This window comes from Impatiens glandulifera, chromosome 1 (genome assembly GCF_907164915.1).
Source record: "Impatiens glandulifera chromosome 1, dImpGla2.1, whole genome shotgun sequence".
Classification (NCBI taxonomy): Eukaryota; Viridiplantae; Streptophyta; class Magnoliopsida; order Ericales; family Balsaminaceae; genus Impatiens; species Impatiens glandulifera.
The window spans coordinates 123,804,015-123,824,837 of NC_061862.1; the positions used below are offsets into that span (position 1 = coordinate 123,804,015).

The 20,823-nt window shown below is 28.5% G+C and overlaps 1 protein-coding gene across 1 annotated transcript; it reads left to right on the plus strand.

The window, feature by feature from the left end:
* Positions 1-613: 613 nt before the first annotated feature.
* On the plus strand, positions 614-8,187 carry LOC124919702 (mitogen-activated protein kinase 9-like). Its single transcript, XM_047460021.1, has 11 exons — positions 614-987; positions 2,155-2,563; positions 2,641-2,768; positions 2,875-2,934; positions 3,179-3,328; positions 3,487-3,642; positions 3,831-3,971; positions 4,060-4,133; positions 5,397-5,498; positions 6,761-6,992; positions 7,787-8,187. The coding sequence occupies exons 1-11, from the start codon at positions 727-729 to the stop codon at positions 7,850-7,852; spliced, it is 1,779 nt and encodes a 592-aa protein (XP_047315977.1). The 5' UTR covers positions 614-726; the 3' UTR covers positions 7,853-8,187.
* The last annotated feature ends 12,636 nt before the right edge of the window (positions 8,188-20,823 follow it).

Genomic DNA, 20,823 nt, shown 5'->3' on the forward strand with positions numbered 1-20,823 from the left:
AGACATTTCCGCCCTTGAACCCAGTTCAAGAGTCTGTGACAGTTTGCGTAGTGTTGAGAACGGTTGTAGTCTTTAACCGGACTATCACCAATTAGAGCGTGTATTGTGTTGTGTAAGCGGTCAACCCCTCCAAAAACCGGAACACCCCGGTCCTCCAAGAGCGACCCCGATCCTAATATATATATATATATATATATATAAATTAATCATTGCTCGTCGTCCTGCTCGTTTAAGACAAAAACAAACAAATTCAAATTAAATATTATTATATATATATATATATATATTTGATTTTTGGAGGACTATTTAAAAAAAAAATTAATATTATATTATAATATATTATATATAAATATTTTTTTTATTTTAAGAATGATTAAGTCATTTTTTATATTATAAATATTTTTAAATGTCCCGTTATTTTAAATTTCCTTTAAAAGAAAAATTAAATTCTAATGTTAAATTTATCAAATGATTTTTTAATACTTAAAATGTAACAAAGACATTTTGTGTACAAACAATAATTGAAGGGAAAGAAAGAGACAACTAGTCTTAACAAAATTATAGAAAGAGATAATATATATTATATGTAATAATATATATTATATGTAAAGATATATTATATAGAGAGAGAATGCGTGCACTGCAGTTACTTGTGGTCAGCTCTAGTTCATTGCTTAATCTATTGTAACCGTAGTTCAGCGTTGGAGGCGCTTATATGTTTACTTAATGGGGAGTGGAACATTCGTGGATGGATTTCGTCGTTTGTTTCATCGTCGATCGTCAACTTCGCAATCGACAGATTTAGGTGATAAGAGTAGCAATCTGACCGATAAGAACGGCGATTTTCTCGCTCAATCTAGTGAAATCAATCGCCACGAAGAAAATGATCTTGAGATTACAGATGATTTTGATCTCTCCGACTTGAAGCCTGTCAAAGTCCCAAAACGCGCCGATTTTCCTCCTATTCTCATGGATCCTCACAAAAAGGTCTCCAGATTTATCTATTTATTTAGATTTCTTCATTACCATTCAATTAGTAGGTGTTACTTGTTTGTTTGAGCTATCCTTATCCATGGCATTTCATGATCCCCAATATATTTTTTTGACTTTTCTTAATACAGTTCTAATTGAAGTTCTAATCTCTCTATTGGCTAGTTTCTTTATTATCTAATTATTTTGTAACTAAGGTGCACAATTTGGATCGAAAATAGTAAGACAGATCATGAAGAAAGTAAAAGAAAATGATTAAATAATTTTCTTTATATTTGTTTGGGTTGATTTTGCCTAATTTGGGGAAGAATTTTTCATCATTTATTGAGTTAACATGGTCAACTTAAAATTCATATTATAGTGATAAGATGCGATCATGCCTAAAGTTGCTGTCTAAGAATTCTTTTCTACTTTCTACAATGAATTCTTTTGTACTTTCAACAATCATTTGCAGGAACTAATTGACTGCACTGTTCCACGCAAATAGAAAAAATTACTGCACTTTTGAATAACTTGCTCAATAAAAAGGAACTTCTTTCCTGTTTGTTTTAAGAGGAAAATGAAAGTATTTGGTCTTAAGAGGAGGAGCATATACTCTTTCCATATTACAAACTCCACTTAATTAGAACTTTTTCTTTCTAGGTACTTAGATGTTCCCCTTTACAACTCTTCTTGATTGTAAAGGCGTCTTCTGTGAGAAAAGTTACAATGAGATGAGTATAAACAATTTATTTAGTTTACTATTGTCTATTGTTGGAAGGTTGTAAAAGCTTTCTAGTCACTTTGTGTTATCCACATGACATGGAGAGGCTACCCTTAAGCAAGTGATGCCTCTAAGAATGGATTTGATCCTTCCTTATTTTCCTTTAGACTTTGTCTGGTGTATAAATTTGCAGTAGAAGTAATTGGGTGCAGATGGGTATAGTTATAGAGTTTAATTATCTGGTTTTTCTTATTAATAGAAGCTTGTGGTTGAATATGATCTTTTGAAATCACATATGTTGAATACATAAGAATATATATCTCGGGCTCAGAGAATAATCGAAGCCATACAAGTACTACACAGTCCTTGAATATAATAATAATGACATGGGATTTACATTTTGCCTTAAAAAAACTAATTTAAAATATATCTTTTTACTAATTAGTTATTTATTTGTGTAGAATAATTTGGAGAAAGAATTTTTCACCGAGTATGGTGAAGCAAGTAGATATCAAGTTCAGGAAGTTGTGGGGAAAGGAAGTTATGGCATCGTTGGGGCTGCCATTGATACTCACACTGGAGAGAGGGTCGCAATTAAGAAGATAAATGATGTCTTTGAGCATGTTTCTGATGCAACAAGGATTCTAAGAGAAATAAAGCTCCTTAGATTGCTGCATCACCCAGATATTGTAGAAATAAAGCATATTATGCTGCCTCCTTCCAGAAGGGAATTTAGAGATATATATGTTGTTTTTGAGTTGATGGAATCTGATCTCCATCAAGTGATAAAGGCAAATGATGATCTTACTCCGGAACATTATCAGTTTTTCTTGTACCAGCTTCTCCGTGGCTTAAAGTACATACATACTGGTATGTACTTGTGGTTTTTACGGATTCTATATTATTCATTCCATGTGTATGATCATTAATAATGATTTTCTTTTCAGCCAATGTCTTTCATCGAGACCTAAAACCTAAGAATATTCTTGCTAATGCGGATTGCAACCTTAAAATTTGTGATTTTGGGCTTGCTCGTGTTTCCTTTGATGAGGCGCCATCAACCATTTTTTGGACTGTATGTTTCTATGTTGATATTGCAAACTTCTTATCCCCTATTCCTGGTTTACAGACATTTAACTAATCGATAATGTGCATTTGATTTATTTTTGTTCACACCGAAGGACTATGTTGCTACTAGGTGGTATCGTGCTCCTGAACTTTGTGGATCCTTCTTTTCTAAAGTAAGTTTGCACTACAGTTATTAGTTATTTGTTACTTTTGTGGGTTCGTCTGTTTCTGAATTTATAACACTATCTTATAGAAATTTTTTGGAGATATTCCTTAGGTTAATTAAAAGCTCATTGTGAAATTTCCACAAGTTATAGAATTTTTAGTTTAGTGGAGGTTCTACAAAATCAGAATAAGAAAGGGATAATTTAATTTCGAAGAGGCTTCATCTCAACATTCTCTTTTTCCTTTTTTTAGTACACACCAGCAGTAGACATATGGAGCATGGGATGCATATTTGCAGAAATTCTTTCAGGAAAACCACTGTTTCCTGGCAAAAATGTGGTGCATCAGTTGGATCTCATGACTGACTTACTTGGCACTCCTCCTCCTGAATCCATAGCTAGGGTTAGTTTTTCTTTCTCCACTACATAACTGTCAAAATTCTACTTTTTTTTTTGCTAAGTCTAAATTATATTTGTATGTATAAATGATCTACTTCTAATTATTCAATTCAATTTCCTTTCTTTATTTTTTCAAAAGCTTTACCTTTTTATCAATGACAGATTAGGAATGAAAAGGCAAGAAGGTATTTGAATAACATGCGCAAGAAACAGCGGGTTCCATTCTCACAGAAGTTCCCTCATGCAGATCCTTTAGCTCTACGTCTTCTTGAGCGCATACTTGCATTTGATCCTAAAGATAGACCCACTGCAGAAGAGGTAGTATTTAGGACTATATTTTTATCACCTAACTTTTGCTAGCACGACCCTCCACAGCCATGCCCCACTTCTAGCAAAGCATTCGTAGTGGGAACCGAACCTATAACACCTTTCTTTGGTCTCAAGTTCTGTTCTATACTATGACCATAGTTTTCTAACAATATTTGTTCAACGCCATTCTATTTCAGGCATTAGCTGATCCTTACTTTCATGGTTTGGCAAATGTGGACCGAGAACCAGCAGCTCCCCAACCCATTTCAAAACTTGAGTTTGAGTTTGAAAGGAGAAAGATAACTAAGGATGATGTCAGGGAGTTAATCTATCGAGAGGTATGGGGCCTTACATGTGATCCTTGTCTACTTTCATCTTGCAGTTACTTCTATTGAATCCTTCACCTTATTTTCCTTGAATTGACAGATTCTGGAGTACCATCCTCAGATGCTGCAGGAGTTTCTTTGTGGTGCTGAACCTACAAGCTTCATGTATCCAAGGTGAGAAAGGCATGAAATAATTGTCATCAATGCGTGAATTTCTCTTTGGTCACTGTAAGTTGGCTAGTGCTATGATTTGGTTCATCAATATTGCTAACAATGGCTAGTACATCAATTAATTTATTTTTGCTATGAATTAGTGCCTACCTACAAAGGAACCTCTTTGTCAGAAACCAGGGATTGATTATTTCATGACTTTCACCTACTATGCTTATATCAGTCATGTCCCATGGCCTTTGTTTCTTTGGATTAGATGATTGCATTAGTGGCAAAAAAAAGTCCAGTCAATTTTAAAATGTCATTGATCAAGCAGTAATATCTTTATTTCTTCAGTTAACTTTATGTACTTGTCATTCAGCCAAAAGAAAGTCTATGCCAAAGTAGTCAACATTTAACTTCCTTTACCTACAAAATCAACCCTAGGTATCTGTTAGAATTTTTGTTAGGTTCTGTTTGGTTGGGCTAAAAAAGTAAAAGTAAATATATTAGTTGATTTGTATTGGAACCCTCCACCAATAGTAACACTGCTATTATAGAGAAATGCAATTTCATATATTTGTAATTGATTAAACTATTTCAATGTAGAACTAGACAATAATTAATGATAAAACAACTACCTAGATAAACATAAATATACATTTTTTTGGGAAGGCAAAGGGTTCTTGGAGAGAGCCAAGTTTGATAATTCTACTCCCGTCAAACTAGGCGCGGTAAGTTCCAGTCTGAACAAGAATGCTCTGAAGATTTTGATTCAACTCAAAAAGAGTGGTTTTGTAGACAATCATCGAACATTGGGTCGATGTAAAAAATATTGCACAGTGGAGTCGTTGAGTTTGTGCAGGATGAGGAACACTGAATTGACTCTACAACAATCTATCATGCTTGAAGTCGGGAGAACTTGAAATACTAGGAATAAAATACCTTGAATTCTTGATTCTACAACATTCTATCACACTCCATTCGTCCTTGCGATCTACTCTTCTAATAGTATTATTTTTGTTCATTTTTCTTGTTTAGAAGAGAAACATGTATATTCATTTCAATTCCATGATGTATTCTTTGTAGTTTGTGGAAATAGTCAAACGATGTTTATAACTATTTTTATTTTGTTCTCTAATTTATTTCTAGATATATTAGAATAAGTTAGTTGAGATATTTTTGAGATTCTAATTAATCTTCAATGAGGCAAATCAACTAAATTTGTATAAATATGTACAACCAATTATGAGAGTAACATATCAAAATTGCTTCTTGTTTTTGTAGTGGTGTTGACCGGTTCAAAAGACAATTTGTTCACCTTGAAGAGCATAATGGTAAAGGTGATAGGAGGTCTCTACTTCAGAGGCAGCATGCTTCATTGCCTAGGTATGATATCAATTGATCCTTTAACAGTATATCACTTGTCTTAACTTCTCTTGTCTTGTTAGTATATTTTATTTCCTTTAAGTTCCAAGGGGTGAAATAAATTGATTTTCTTTTCCAGTTTCTTCCCTTCTTTACAATTGTATAGCTATAGGTGGCAAATACTTCAAATCCATGTTCTACTAGGGAAGTGATACATGAAGAAGAATTACGGGGCATAATGCTATATACAAGTTGTTGAATATTCTGTTAGAACATAGATATTGAATACAGTTAATTTAGGACTATGTTTAAATTTATTCAGATAACTAAGGAAGATAATTATCTTCCTAGTAAAGTGGAGTAATTATATATGAGGCAACCTAGTACTTGGAAGAGAAAAAAGAAAGAATTGGTTTTTCAAAGCAGTGTAGAATCAGAATCTGAACTAAGAGTCTTAGCACTGGGAATATGTAAAAGGCTATGAATACAAAAGCTATTGGAAGAATTAGAGATTCCAAAAAGAGGGTCTAACCCAAATATTCTTTAACAATCAATCAACTATTAGTAAGGTAAAAAATCTGGTGCATCATGACAGAACAAAACACTTTCATATTGATAGGCATCTCATCATGAGAAGATTGAGTGCAAGATCTCAATCCTATATGTCCCAACAAATCAACATAATGTACACATCCTAATAAAGATTTGAAGAGCTAGAGCTAAATTGCAAGTTGAGGTTATATAAACCCAACTTGATGGTGAGCATAGAATATGCTGTTAGTAATGGTACATATCTGAATACTATATTAGGACTATGTTTAAATGTATTTGCATAACTAGGAAGATAATTATCTATACTCCACTTAAATATGACTTACTCTATGTTTGTTATGGAAGAGCTGTTTAAGAGCTCTCTTGATGTGTGGTTATTTGTTTTTTTCCCTCCAAAAAACCCTCAATCACATCACTTATCATTTAAACCATCAAATCACTTAATTCATCAACTAAAATTCTAAAATACCCTTATTTTACCTTTTATAAAATTTAAATTTTAAACACGAAAGGACATTTTAGTAATTACCCAAATAATCCCAAAAAACTCACTTCTTCATCAAGCAAGATTTTGATTTCATAACCCAACCCAAATAACCACACATCAAACGAGCTCTAAGAGAAACTCATGGATAGTCTAGTTAAAGGGAACATGCAATAATTATCTAGATTTTCCAGTTAGTCATTGACTTCCCTTTCATACTAGCATTAAGACTTGACTTCTCTTGTAGGGAGCGGGTGGTTGCGTCTAACTCTAATTCGCAGAACAATGAAATTGAGAATCGATCTGCGGCTTCTGTGGCAACAACTCTTGAAAGTCCTCCAAGGGAGTCAGAGAAATTAGAAAATGGCCAGATTGAACCAAACAAGTCAAACTACAGTCCTCGCTGCCTGTTAAAGAGTGCTAGCATTAGTGGTTCCAAGTGTGTAGGCGATGACAAGCCCAATAATCAGCATCCTGAGGTAATATATATTACTTTCTTTCTGCATCTATATATGAAAACTGCTCTTTATTTACACGAAATAATAGTTTATACACATAAAGGTTTTCACATTTGACAGATAGACAGTGCATTATTCGATAAACTGAAATCTTAAGTATATGAGACTATCCTTTGGTAGGATTAGAGTTTTAGTATCTAGGTTAAAACTTACTCATTCATGTAATATCTGATTTTGGGTTATGGTTATGCAGTAAACACTTATGTTTTGATAACATAATTTATCACTTAATCTAAATAATTAAGTACAATAAACAAATGTTATTTGAAATCAATTAATTATTTAGATTCAGTTTGAATTAAGCTGAAAATATGACTTAACTAGGTAATATAGTAGTAGCGTGTTAGAAACATCATCTTTAACCCTTGAAAATTTATCAAATTATGTTCCTATCAAGATAAAATAGTATTTAAGTACTTTTTCGACATTAGTTTCACATTTTATCAAATCAAATTACATGTCAATTACTTAAATTTCATATATTTTCATTTGGTTTATTCAAAAATGACTTATTTGGTAAGATATAAATGACTTAACTTAGTAATATAGTAAAAGCATAAAAAAACTTTAAACTCTTGAAAAATAATAAAATTATGTCACTAAAAGGATAAAAATAGTCTTGTAATTACTTCACAATAATAACTCCATATCAAGTACTTAAAATTTAGATATTTTTCAAAATAACATTTCATTTTGTACATATACTTTTAGTTTTATCAAACACTTATTCCCATTCACTTGAGAATTGATTTCAGGAAGAACCAATCAATGAGGAAATTGAGGAAGTTGATGCTTTATCGCAAAAGATGTCAATCCTTTAGGCATTTGTTTTGATCCTTCTATTGAAATGGAACCCGATTAAACTCTCCTCAGTTTCTCTTGTTCAGCGCAACAGAGTCTTTATTAAGACAGTTTCTTATTTTTTCTCACGGTTCTAAGAAGACTTTTGTACTCTAAGATCAAATATTTATTGTATTTTATGGAGTAATAGGTATCCTTTATATTTATTGTTGTCTGAGACTGAGAGTATAATAGAGGTTTGGAGAAATATATAAAACATTGTATCATTTATGTATCATCATAGTCGAATAGCTGATCAAGATGGGGAAGAATTCAATCAATTTTACAATTTATTTGAGAGGAAATGCTTATTTTTTAAGTTTGTGGATTGTTTATGCTATTTGTTATCCCCCAAAAAAGGTGACTTTGATATGCATGATTTTTCAAGTTATAATGCAAATTGTGTGTGTTTAGGTATGTTGGGATGATTAGTTTAATTATAAAATTTAATGACTTTTGAGAATTTATATTTTTGTGAGGGGGTTGATGTACATTATTTGAACTAAATTCAAATAAATCAAATTATAAATAATTATTTCTTATTATTAAATTATTCAAATCATCGATTAATATATCAAGTTATTTTTACTTTATTTTTTACGATGTTAAAAAAATTGCTAAACTTTTATGTTTTTCCCTTAAATTTTAATATATGAATTGCAATTTCAATTTTTTAAGTAGAAATAAGTACTCTCAACTTCTATTTAATGTCTTTAATTGATTTTTAATAATAAAATGTTAAATAAAATAAAAAATAACAAGTAAAACAATGAATTGTTAGTACTTGATTAAATATTACTCAATTAATGCATTTATAACTTATGTGATTGGGCGCTATTTTATAATATTCTAAAAATCAATTTAAGTAAACAAGAATATTATTTAAATTTAATTAATTTTAAATTTATTTTGATTTATAAAAATTGAGTTCAATATTTTTTTTTAATATACATGGATATAAAGTCACCTAATTTTATTTATGAGTAGAATTTAATCTTTGTTTACTCGAATAACACATCAAAGAAATATCAAATATCAATCATATAAATTATCAATATTCTTAGTCAGAAATAAAATAAAAGTAATTTCAATAAAATGTGAAAATATTGAATTTTGAATCAAATTAGTAATCAAATTATATAAAAAGTTTAACTCAAGTTTAATATTATTTATTTTGATATTTTTACTTAAAAAATAAAATACTAAAACATCAAATAAATATTTTTTTATATTTATAAATAAGTCTATTTTTTTAATAATATTTTAAATAGATAAAACAAATAGTATCTCATTTTATTTTTTTATAATTATAAATAAATCTCTAATATATTTCTTAATCATTTCAAACTTAATTAAATATATATATTTTTTAATTTTTTTTTCTAGTTTAAATATTTTGTATTAATCTTTCTTCAAGTTTTAAAAAATAAATAAATTTATTTATTTATAGAACTTTTTATTTATTTTATTCGTTTTTTTTATTTTAAAAAATATAATAATTATTTTTTTATTAATTTATTGTTATATTTATTTAATAATAATAATTTAATATTGTAATATTTTAGGTAAAAATATACACTTATAATAACATTATAAAGTAAATAATAATTATTGATTAATTATTTAAAATATATCAAAATATAATATTAAATATATATTTTTTAATATAAATATATAAATAATTAATAAATTTTAAATATTAATAAATAACAAAAAAAAAAAAAAAAAAATCAATATTATGCTAAATATTTTTTTGTTTGACCTTCTTAAATTTATTTTGACTGATTGACTATCTCATTTTACACGTATGGATAAACTAAATTGTACATCTCATTAATGACCTTACTTTCACTTCGATAAATTATTTTTATCTCATTCATATCTTTTAATCACCATAATATTTTTCGCCAATGGACCTCCTCCCATGTTATTAAATCTCTATTCGAACACTTTTTCACTTAACCATCTTAACAATATAAATTTTTTTTATCCCCATTTTGACAAATCAACCATCTCATTATATCATTGGCCTCTTACCTTGGCTTTGGTCAATCAACTATCTTATTCATATATTCTTAATTACTAAATTATCTTTTATTCTCCAATGAAGACCTCTTATTTCTAATTTCTTGACCTTATTTCAGTCAACCAATCATCTAATCACATATTTTCACTAATCATATCGACCTTTCATTTTGTGATTTCACTTTTACTTCGGTCAAACCTACCATCTCATTCATATATTTTTAACTACCAATATCTTTTTATTACAATGGACCTCTCATATTATTAATATCGTGACCTCATTCTAAATATTTTGCACTCAATCATCTAAATAATTACCGATCATCTAGTCAACACCCAACCTCTTTACAGTTACTTCGGTCAATCAAATATCACATTTAACCACCAATATCATGTCTTCCCTGATGAACCTTTCAATTTAACTAATTTTGTGACCTCACTTCTACCCCCAACTATCTCAGCATTATCAACTTCTTTTACTCTCATGTTGGCAAACTAATCATCTCATCAAATCAATGACCTCACTTCGAGCATTTTACACTTCAATCATCTCATATCACTACCGACCTCTTTACTCTCACTTTGGCAAATCAACCACCAATCAAATCGACCTATGATATTGTGTCTTTATGTTCGGTTAACCAATCATCTCATTCATATATTTAACCACAAATATCATTTAATACTGACCTTTTATCCTCACTTCAACAAATTATTCAATCAACTCTCATTTCGTTTCACTTCAGTGAACCCTCATTCACATATTTAATAATCAACATTTGTATCCCAATGAACCTCTCGTATTATTAATTTTGTGACTTTACCATTGATCATTTTGTACCCAACCATTTCAATATTACTGACCTCTTTATCCTCACTTCAGTCAACCAAGCATCTCATTCATATAGCCATCATATTTACATATTTAACCATCCATGTCATTTGTACTCTAATGAATCTCTCATTTTATTAATCTCGTGACCTCATTTCGTTCATTTTGTATCCAATCATCTCAAAGAATTTTTATAATAGTTTAAAAGTTGTGCCTAATAGGATTTGAACATTAGTCTTTATTATGTACTATTAATATTTTAATCACCAGACTATTTAAGATCGTTAATTCATATTTATAATATTGTATATGAATATATAAGTTATACGAATAATAATTCAAAAAAAATCACTCAACTCACATTAAAATTCTCATCCTCTAACATTAAAAAAATAAAACTTATAAAAATTAAAAAAAAAGTAAAAATATCGCAAATTCATTTTTGTATATTTAAAAAAAATATTCGGTTGATTTTAAAATATAAAGTTTATGTAGCTTTTTTTAGAATTAAAGGTTAATTAGCTTAATTCATTGAAATCATGTACTTATAAGGTATATGTTACAAAATTCAAGTTTTATATATGTCATTTTTAATCTTATATTTTTATAATGAATCGTTTCAATTTTTGAGAATGGGTCAATCCGCAAATAATAACCCGATACGTTTACACTCATATAATAGATCTGTGTTGTGGTATGAGAACCCAATGATTTGTAGTTAAATGTTATTATTATTATTATTTATTTTTGAATTTAAGCATGATTTTATAGTCATAATTTTCATTTCAATTTAAAATATTTATGACTTTTAATTATTTTGCATTATATTAAGATTTAGTGCAATTGATGTTGAAACAAGTATTGTAAAAATTAATGCATATTTGCAACTGGCTATTTGCAATGTTGAGGTGTGTGCTTATAGATTTAGTTGTGAAGGTAGTAAATATTGTTAAGAAAATTGCTAAAGTTTGTTTTTAATGGAAATAATGTTGATGAGGCCCTGGTTGCAAATCAATTTTTTTATAGTACCAACAATTTTGTTTTTATAAATGAGTCAATTCAAATAGTGTAGCAATATTATTTACATTGAATCCAAATGGAACATGATCTATTAGTACATTATTGAATATATAATTTCAAATTATACACTAATGGCCAAATGTATGAATTGAATTGATTTTGAACACTCAAATGCATTCCATGCAAATTGATGAAAACATAATAGTTTTTATTCTTAATTAATGATTAGTTTTTATGTCAATTTGATCATTTTTTTCTTCTAAAATTCATTACACAACATATTCTAACAATTCATACACAAGCTCATCTTTGTAAAATTCAATCAAAAAATTAATTTTGAGTTTTTTTGGTTATATGTTGTGTTAGAAATAATGTCTTGAAATAACAGAAAAATATATATACATACGATGTTACAAATAAATAAAATAAAATAAGATATACGAAGAACAATATCACCGTATTTGATGATTGATTCGAGGCATGTGTTAGACACATTTCCCTTAAAACAGTTCCATCGTCTCCCCATGTGCTAGAGCTTATCACAGATGGCTGTCTCCCAGGGTACAACGAATCTAGTAGTGATTCAGCACCGAAATCACTACACAACGAGTTTGATAAAGTACCTGAACTATCACCGGGTTTCAACGGAAAAATCGAACAAAGAACTCGAAGAACACTCACAAAACAAGAAGAAGACTCTTGGAATTCTAGAGTGAGAAAGAATGAAAATGAAGAAGATATTTTTGATTAGAGATGAGAGGTCTTATATTGTTGAAAGTTAAACCATTAAATAAAATCATCATTTGATCCAACGGTTGGCATTGTCTGCCTCTTCATTACCTTAACGTTTTTTTCTTCATTATAGAGTAATTGTTTGCCAAAACAATTAAGGCATTTACAATTCAATACTAACATTACATGGTTTTCCAATTTGTTAATAATAATATAAATTATCATAACAAATAATAATAATAATAACAAACTCATGTAAGTTACACTACAAATTAACAACATTTTGTTAATTGGTCATCAAGGCATTTTAGATCAATTAATTTATATTAATTGATTTAAATTATACATTTGGATCAAATTTCACCCTTTAATTCACGTTTGAATTTCATGTGAATTTGATTTGATTTTATTATCCATATTCTAATTTCCATTCATTAATGGAATTTATAGAACTAGTTTAAAAATTCCAACATGTTGTAGTGTTAATATTTTTGAGTTTTTCATTTCATTCAAAAAAAATCATTTGAACTTGATGTTAGTAACTCATATATTTTTCAAGTTCGTCATTGTATTAACTTAGTTTTAAATTATAACAAATTTTATTGTACACGAGAAACAATCACCAACGTAAAGCTACAACAAAGCTACAACATAAACGGGAGTGGTAAAACTAGTTTTAAAATATAGTGATCAACATAGGCCTCACACAATAAAATATAAAGATCTATTGTTTTTCTCAATTCTTGTAGTGTATCTTGCTTCTTATTTGTTTTTTTGGATTTTAGAAATGACTACTTAAGTATTTGTTTCCAATATGATGATACATTTTCTCATAAACCATTTCAACAAATCGTAAAAGTTTGACGGTTCAAATTTCAAAAGATGACAACAAAAGAAGTTATTCTATCTCACTACTTTGAGTCTCGTAATGTTTCGTACGGAGACACCCTCTCCACAAACTGATAGGGAAAATGTGTCGTCATCATCAAATGCAAACGTGAAACTAAAAGTTGATGGGTAAATGACTTCAATCATTGTTTCTTGGAACCATTCATAATTTTTATGTAAAAATTACGTTCTAAATGGTTTGTCGAATCCATCATACAATGTCTATAGTGAAAAATACTGTCAAATAACTATTACAATTTATTCACGAAAATATAAAACCATAAATGCGGGTGAATTACTTTATTGGTGATCGATTTTTAGGCTACAAAATGATATATTCAAATTTGGTCATTAGACAAGTTCAAAAAAATTCAAGTTATTTTGTACAAAATTCATGTTGGTGACACGATCTTAGGAGAAACATTTCAAGTGACGGTTAATATTAAAAATTTGTCAATAACTTGGAGGAATTTTAAGAACTATCTTAAACACAAATAAAAAGAGATGAACGTAAAATAATTGGTGGTGATTCATCATCATATTGATCATATTGAAGAGAAAAATAAAAGTGTCTCAAAAAAATGTTTTAGTTAGTATGTAGATAAAACAAATATGGTGGAATACGAAAAAAAAAAAACTCTTTTTTTTGTTAGAGATCGGAACTAACCTTTTAAGGTCAGAATTTTTAATCAATGACATGATATATATATTTTCCTATTGTAAGAAACAATGAAAGTTAGAGAGACTAATATAACTAAAGATTTGTTAAACATGGATATTTGTGTGATAATATTCTAGGTGAAGTTGGTGAGGTTTAATCTATATGAATGGTGGATTGATACTAGAGTTACAAGACATGTTATTTATGGAGAATTTTGACACTTTTGTCGTAAAAGGTGAAGGCAAAGTGATCTTGAGATTATTTTTCGGGAAAGACTTGACTTTATTGTATGTACCGGATGTCCAACATAATTTGAGATCCGATTATCTTTTAAATCAAAATGACTTTCAAATTGTGATTTAATCAAATAAAATTATTTTATTTAAAGCTAGAATGTTTGTAAGTAAAGTTGCCAATGAGTTTTGTAAAATCAATGTAATGATAGTTAAGTAAAAAATGAATGAAAAAATAACTCTTTTATTTTTATGTTCAAGTCTTTCATTTTATACGAACAATAAATCCACTAGGTAAGAAATGATAAAAAAAAATATTCACTAAAGATGGGTTAAATTCAAAATTTGACATAAAAGATATACGAACAATTCCTGCGGACTCCACTACTATGACAAGAGCTACTACGCACCCTTTATCCAGCATATCACCGTGACCTGGCACAGAACCAATGAGACTGCCCAACTTTTCTTACATACGGAGCACTCACTGAGAAAGTTACCTAATCAAATAAAATAAAAAAGAGAAGTTTGACTTGCATGTATTAAACATATAGCGTTACACCGTTTCAAAGTGAATAAAATAACAAAATGTAAAATTCTAAGTCCATCGCATTATGTGGATAAAATGTTTACAATTTTATTGATTAGTGACTAGGACTTGAATATATAGTAGTTTAAATTTATCTAAATATTGTCAAGAAAGTATTTTTCAATTAGAATATTCTCAAATAATTGAGAGTCTAATTGTACTTAATGATTTGTACAAGACAATACATAACCTATGTAAACCGAGTAATGACCATTGAAAAGTCATTATACGATTACTTAGATACTTGTTGAAAAATAAATACCAAATATATATATATATATAATTCTTTTAAATCTTTTTCCACACTACACATTTTTTTAATCATCCAGTGCACCTTCGACAATATAAAATGTATATATTGAAAAAAACACTATTTTAAAAAATATGCGTCTATAACGTTTATAAATAACATTTCATTTAATGGCGTAACAAATTAATTAGAAAAAAATAGGGGTGAGTCGATATGGTATATTTTTATCCATACTTATACCTTACCGAAAGTTTCGGTATAGAAAAATCCATACATATACGTTACATTGATTTCAATATATCTTAATTTCGGTACAATATCGATATTATATAGTTACTCCATAAACGTTATACAAAACTAAAAATTAAACATATTAAGTTAAACCAAAAAATTATTTTTATATAGTTACTACATAAACGTTATAAAAAACTAATAATTAAAGATATTTATCATAAAATAATTTTTTTTTAAATCCAACATTTAAAAAAAAATATAAAATACTAAAAATTAATTTTAGTTACAAAAATTAGAATTAATAAGAATAAACATAAGTATAGTCTTCAAGTTAGACTAAAGTGGAGACGAGATATGATATGATATGATAAACATAAGTATAGTCTTATTAAAAATTAGAATTAATAAGAATCGCATTTATATCAGCAATGTTTTTTTTATAAATTGATAATACAATTAAGATTATATAATAATAATAATAATAATAAATATTAGTTAATTTAGACATAATTAATAAAAATCTCTTACTATTTTTAATTTGAGCATCTTTTTCAGAATTCATCTGTTTTTAGTCAATCATTTGTGCATACCAATGCCTCCACCATTTTAAGACTCAAATTGCTCCTAAAAAGATCCACTATCCTTTTATCAAAATTGAAAATAGTCTACTAGTAACCATTTAATATAAGATTGTAAAAATATCCTTGACAATAATTGAAAGGATTGTGTACCTAGTTTCACTTTCTTTCCATCGTTAGAAGAGATTGAAAGTTTAATTGGATATTTTTTCAATCTTATTGTCAATGTATAGATAAAATATATGAAATAATATTATAATATAATTATATTTTAATTTGATTTTTACAATTATGTTTCTATAATTAAATTAATATTAAATATGTTTATTTCCTTATAAGTATATAAATAGTTTTAAAATACACGATTCGATCGGTGGTTCATCCGGTTTGACTACGAAAAGGTGGAATGGGCGGTCCGATTTATAACTTCTATACAATTACCTTTTGAACCGGTCAAAATCCGATCCGACCGTACAGTTCGAACGAAAATTCGAACAAAAAATTTCCGGTTCGAAAGGTTATCTATTATTCTCTTGGATTTGTTATATTTCTATTTACTTGTTCTCCTCGATAGGCAACCTCGATTCTAATCGTATTTTTGCATCAAGAAGACTACATCTTCTCCTCTTGCACTTCACCACGCCTCCATCTCTGCCGCATCTCTACTGTTCTCAGGTAGCTCCAAGTAGTGTCGGTCCCGAGAATTGGGTTCCACGTTCCCATGTAGAAAAATGTGAAGAAAAAAATTGGTTGCCCTAATTTTAGTTAAAAAAATGTTTTTAGTGAGATTATAACTCATAACCAATTAAAAATTGCAATTTATTATCCTAAACCACTAAATTACACATTTTATATTAAAATACTTAAAATAATTTATCTAAAAGCCTTGTTTTTTTTTTATTAAATAGGGTGCCCTGGGATGTGAGTTGCCCTGGCCCGTGGGCTTGCCGGGCTTATCTCAGGGCCTACCCTAGCTCCAAGTCCAAGCTAATACACTCATTTTGCCTCTCTTGTCTCCGCAACACCACCCATCAGAATCAAAATTCCCAATTTCAATTCGAAGGTTCAAGGAGAGAAGATCTATTTGCAGCATTTTCATTTATTGCACTTCTTTTCCTTTTTCCGGTTGTGTGGGCAGTTGATACAAGTCTTTAACTTGTTCATTTCAACCTTGTCTTTTCGTTGAAATTGTGCTCACTTTTGTCTGTCTTTCATTTCCGCTTCAAATTTCCGCTTATACTATGAAGATTTAAACAAGTACAAGATAATGATTCTGCAAGGTTAGGTAATTTTATCATCTTCTTTATTAACATGTTTTTTGGTTTGTTCAATGCCAATTGGACTCTACTCTAACTATAGATTGGCAAATGGGAGTCGGAAATAGCAATGAATAAATTCAGTGACAACGTTTGTCCCTCAAGAATATTTTGATTCAAATGGTAATTCAGTATTGCCTATTAAATGTTGAATGAGGTTCAAATGAAGGGGAGCGAGATATAGAGATGGGAAGAAGAAGAAAGATTGTCATCTCTAAACATTAGATCACATGTTGACTGTGGTGGTGTAGATTAAGGTTAAAAAAAGTAACCATGGTTAAGTTTAAAAAAGGAGAGGGGTGGTATAGGTTAAAGTTTAAAGAGTAACCATGGTAAGGTGTTTTCTTTTGATATTATTATCTTCTCGGTGATTTTTATTTATTACTTTCAAATAATATAAATTTTTTAATCCGGTCCAACCGAAAAAAAAACCAGGTTAATGACCGGGACCGGAACGAGTGATATTTACACTCTTTTTTTAATAAAAAATTAACATAAACTCATTACAACATTTTAAGTAATAATCAAACTTGTGACATTTAATTTTTAAAAAATTATTTTTTTTCACTCTATTTGGTATATACTTTTATTATGAGAAATTATTAGGGGAGGAAATTTTGAAAATGGTATTTTAAAGGGAATGACGTGGCGCAATCTGATTGGTTGAAAAAATAATAAAATTTCTCTTTTTTCTCTTTTTTCTCTCTTTTCTTACACTTTATCATTTTTTCAGCTAGTGATATGGTGACACGTCATTCTCTCTCCCAAATTCCCTCCCCTATCACTCCTCTTTTATTATTGTTAATATTTTGGTCCAGTGAAATAATGCTCATTTGATTTACACTACAAGAAAATAGTGTATTTGTGACAAAATTTATCAACAAATTTCTGACGAATAAAAAATTTGCGACGCTTTTTTCATCTAAATATTTTTTTTTGCAAATAAGTGTGTCGCTAATACTTCGACGATTGAGAAGTTAGTCGGAATGTTTTTGCGACGAATTTTCCTTCTATAATTTTTCTATGAATTTTTTAATAAATATTAGCGATAAAGTTTACGATGATATTTGTAGCATAAATTTTGACGACATTTCCTACGAAATAATAATTTTTTTTCTAATTATTTTCGAAACTTATTCTTACTATTTTGTTCATCACAATTTATTCATAAAAAAATCCATCGCAAATTTATTTTTTTTAATTTTTATTTTTTTAACTAATTAATTTTATATTTTATTTAAATAAATTATAATAAAACTAAATATAAACAAAAGTAATTCAAAATATACATAAAACAAAATAATAATAATTAATCATCCATTATCACAAAATACATTTTAAGTTTCTTTGGCATTAAATATATCAACGCAACAGAATAAAAACTTTGATGACGGAACAAAACCCAAAACAACAATCAATTTAAATCAAATTTAAAATTAATTATAAACACTCTTATACTACCTTCATTTGAACATCAATTTTCAGCACACAATAAAAATAATAAATAAGTAATGATAAAATAAATAAAATAAAACTTTAATTTTAAATTAATTTATTCTCTAACGCATAAAGCTAGATAAAAATAATAAAAAAATATCAGTGTTTGCTGCAACTCATCTAAACAGTTTAATGATTTATGACTTTGAAAACAATAAATGGATAATAAGATCAATTATTAACAAAATCATGAGAAAATATGCATACTAGTCACAACCATAAAAGGGAACCTTTACATGCAAACCAAATATAATAAAACCAAGTTTATTGATACAAGATCTTAACATTTTCACCAATTTTCTGAGAACTTGAATTAACACACATGCATTCATTAGCATACTAAGATATTATTATTATGAATGCATAGAGATAAAACAAAAAAAAAAAACTTACCTTATTCCTAATAGGTTAGGGCTAGTTGTGTAGCTGAAATTATACCAAAAGAAAATTATGTAGGCAGTTTTGGTACCAACTTTATTCATCTTGATCATGATCATAATCAAACAATTAAATAGAAATAATAAATACTATCAATTTTATTCATCTTGATCATGATTTATTCTCCAAGGTATTGTACGAGAGGAGGGATGCTTTGAGGTAGACCTCTAGCTTCAAGGTCTAATCTTACCTACATTTTTAAGGGCAACATCAATAATATAAGCCTGCACAAATTAAACAAACAAGAAAACAGAGGAGTTAAATCAAAATCTTTGGAGTAAATTATCCAAACACAATCCAAACATATTAATCAAGAACAACAACGTGTACCAAGCAGGAAAAAGCAACATCATAACTGGAAACTGGAAAAGTGTGTTTGTTGAATCAAAAGTAACTGGAAACCTTTGACAGCTTAATGCCTTGTTTTTATTCAGGTTTTTCAAATAACCCAACAAAATAAATTTTCACACCACTCCTCTCTTATTCATCAAATCAATCAATTCATTAACCAAAATACTAAATTATCCTCTATTTTAAATTATTATTATTTATTTTATTTATATATATGAATACCCTTTAGTTTTTTTACCAAAAACAAACATAATTATTTTCTCAAAATATCACCCATAATCATTATTTTTTCCCTCCAGGTTATTTAAAACAAGAAGAGATCCTATAAGAGGAATTCTCGGACCAAATATCTCTCCGCGTCATCCATTTCAGGAACTACAATGGCGACTCGAGTTGCTGATCTAGTTTGTCTCTCCCAATATTTCACTATATCTTCTCTGAAATTGAAGAGAGGTAGATACAAGATTAACAAATATGGACCATGATAGCCAATCGAGCTGGAGAATGGAGGACTGGTTTCTATCTATCGACACATAGTTGACACTCAAATAAACAACAATTAGATTATTCTTTAAACAAATCTCAAAAATCTTTACAATAAACTGAAAACTCTAATTATGTCGAACAATTAAATATATTAAATACAATGAATGATAAATGCAAATAAATTTTAATACTCAACTAAGCCGTGCTTTATTATTTAATATAATAAACAATAAATATAATATAGGTAAAAGAAAATCAAATATAAAAAAAGTAGATAAAACGTTACCAATTTTTTCATCACTTTCAGTTACATTTTTTCTGCCAATTACAAAATGAAAAATAATATTTGTTTACTTTATCTTTCTAATAATTAAAATTGTCTAAGAAGCATCGTGCTGAGATTAATCACATGCTGCCAGTTGTAATATTAGATTGTTTGATACCTTGGTTTTGTGGTCTACATTTTTCCATCCACAAAAATACATAAAATTAAAAATCAGAATAGTGTGGGTATATTATAATTTGAGAACTAAAGAACAGAAACATAGATAATTACCGACAATGAATTTTATGTCGTGTTTTTTTGAAAAATTAAAATTATGAATTAGTTAAATCACCCTTTACAGAATTATGTGATTGTATCATAGGCTTGATTATTTATTGAAATGTATAAGAAATAACCATAACAATTTTAAATCAATAGTTCACTTGCAAAATATTAAAAATAAAAATAATAATGGAATAATAGAAAACCTAGCTAGAAATCTAGTGGCTTAAAAAATGGCCACATAAGGTAGATTCAAACAAGAATTTTTTTTTCCA

Coding starts and splice junctions, on each gene's coding strand:
- LOC124919702 (XM_047460021.1), top strand. CDS start 727: ATGGGGAGTGGAACATTCGTGGATGGATTTCGTCGTTTGTTTCATCGT. Junction 3,329..3,486: donor CTCCTGAATCCATAGCTAGG/GTTAGTTTTTCT, acceptor TATCAATGACAG/ATTAGGAATGAAAAGGCAAG. Junction 6,993..7,786: donor CCAATAATCAGCATCCTGAG/GTAATATATATT, acceptor AATTGATTTCAG/GAAGAACCAATCAATGAGGA.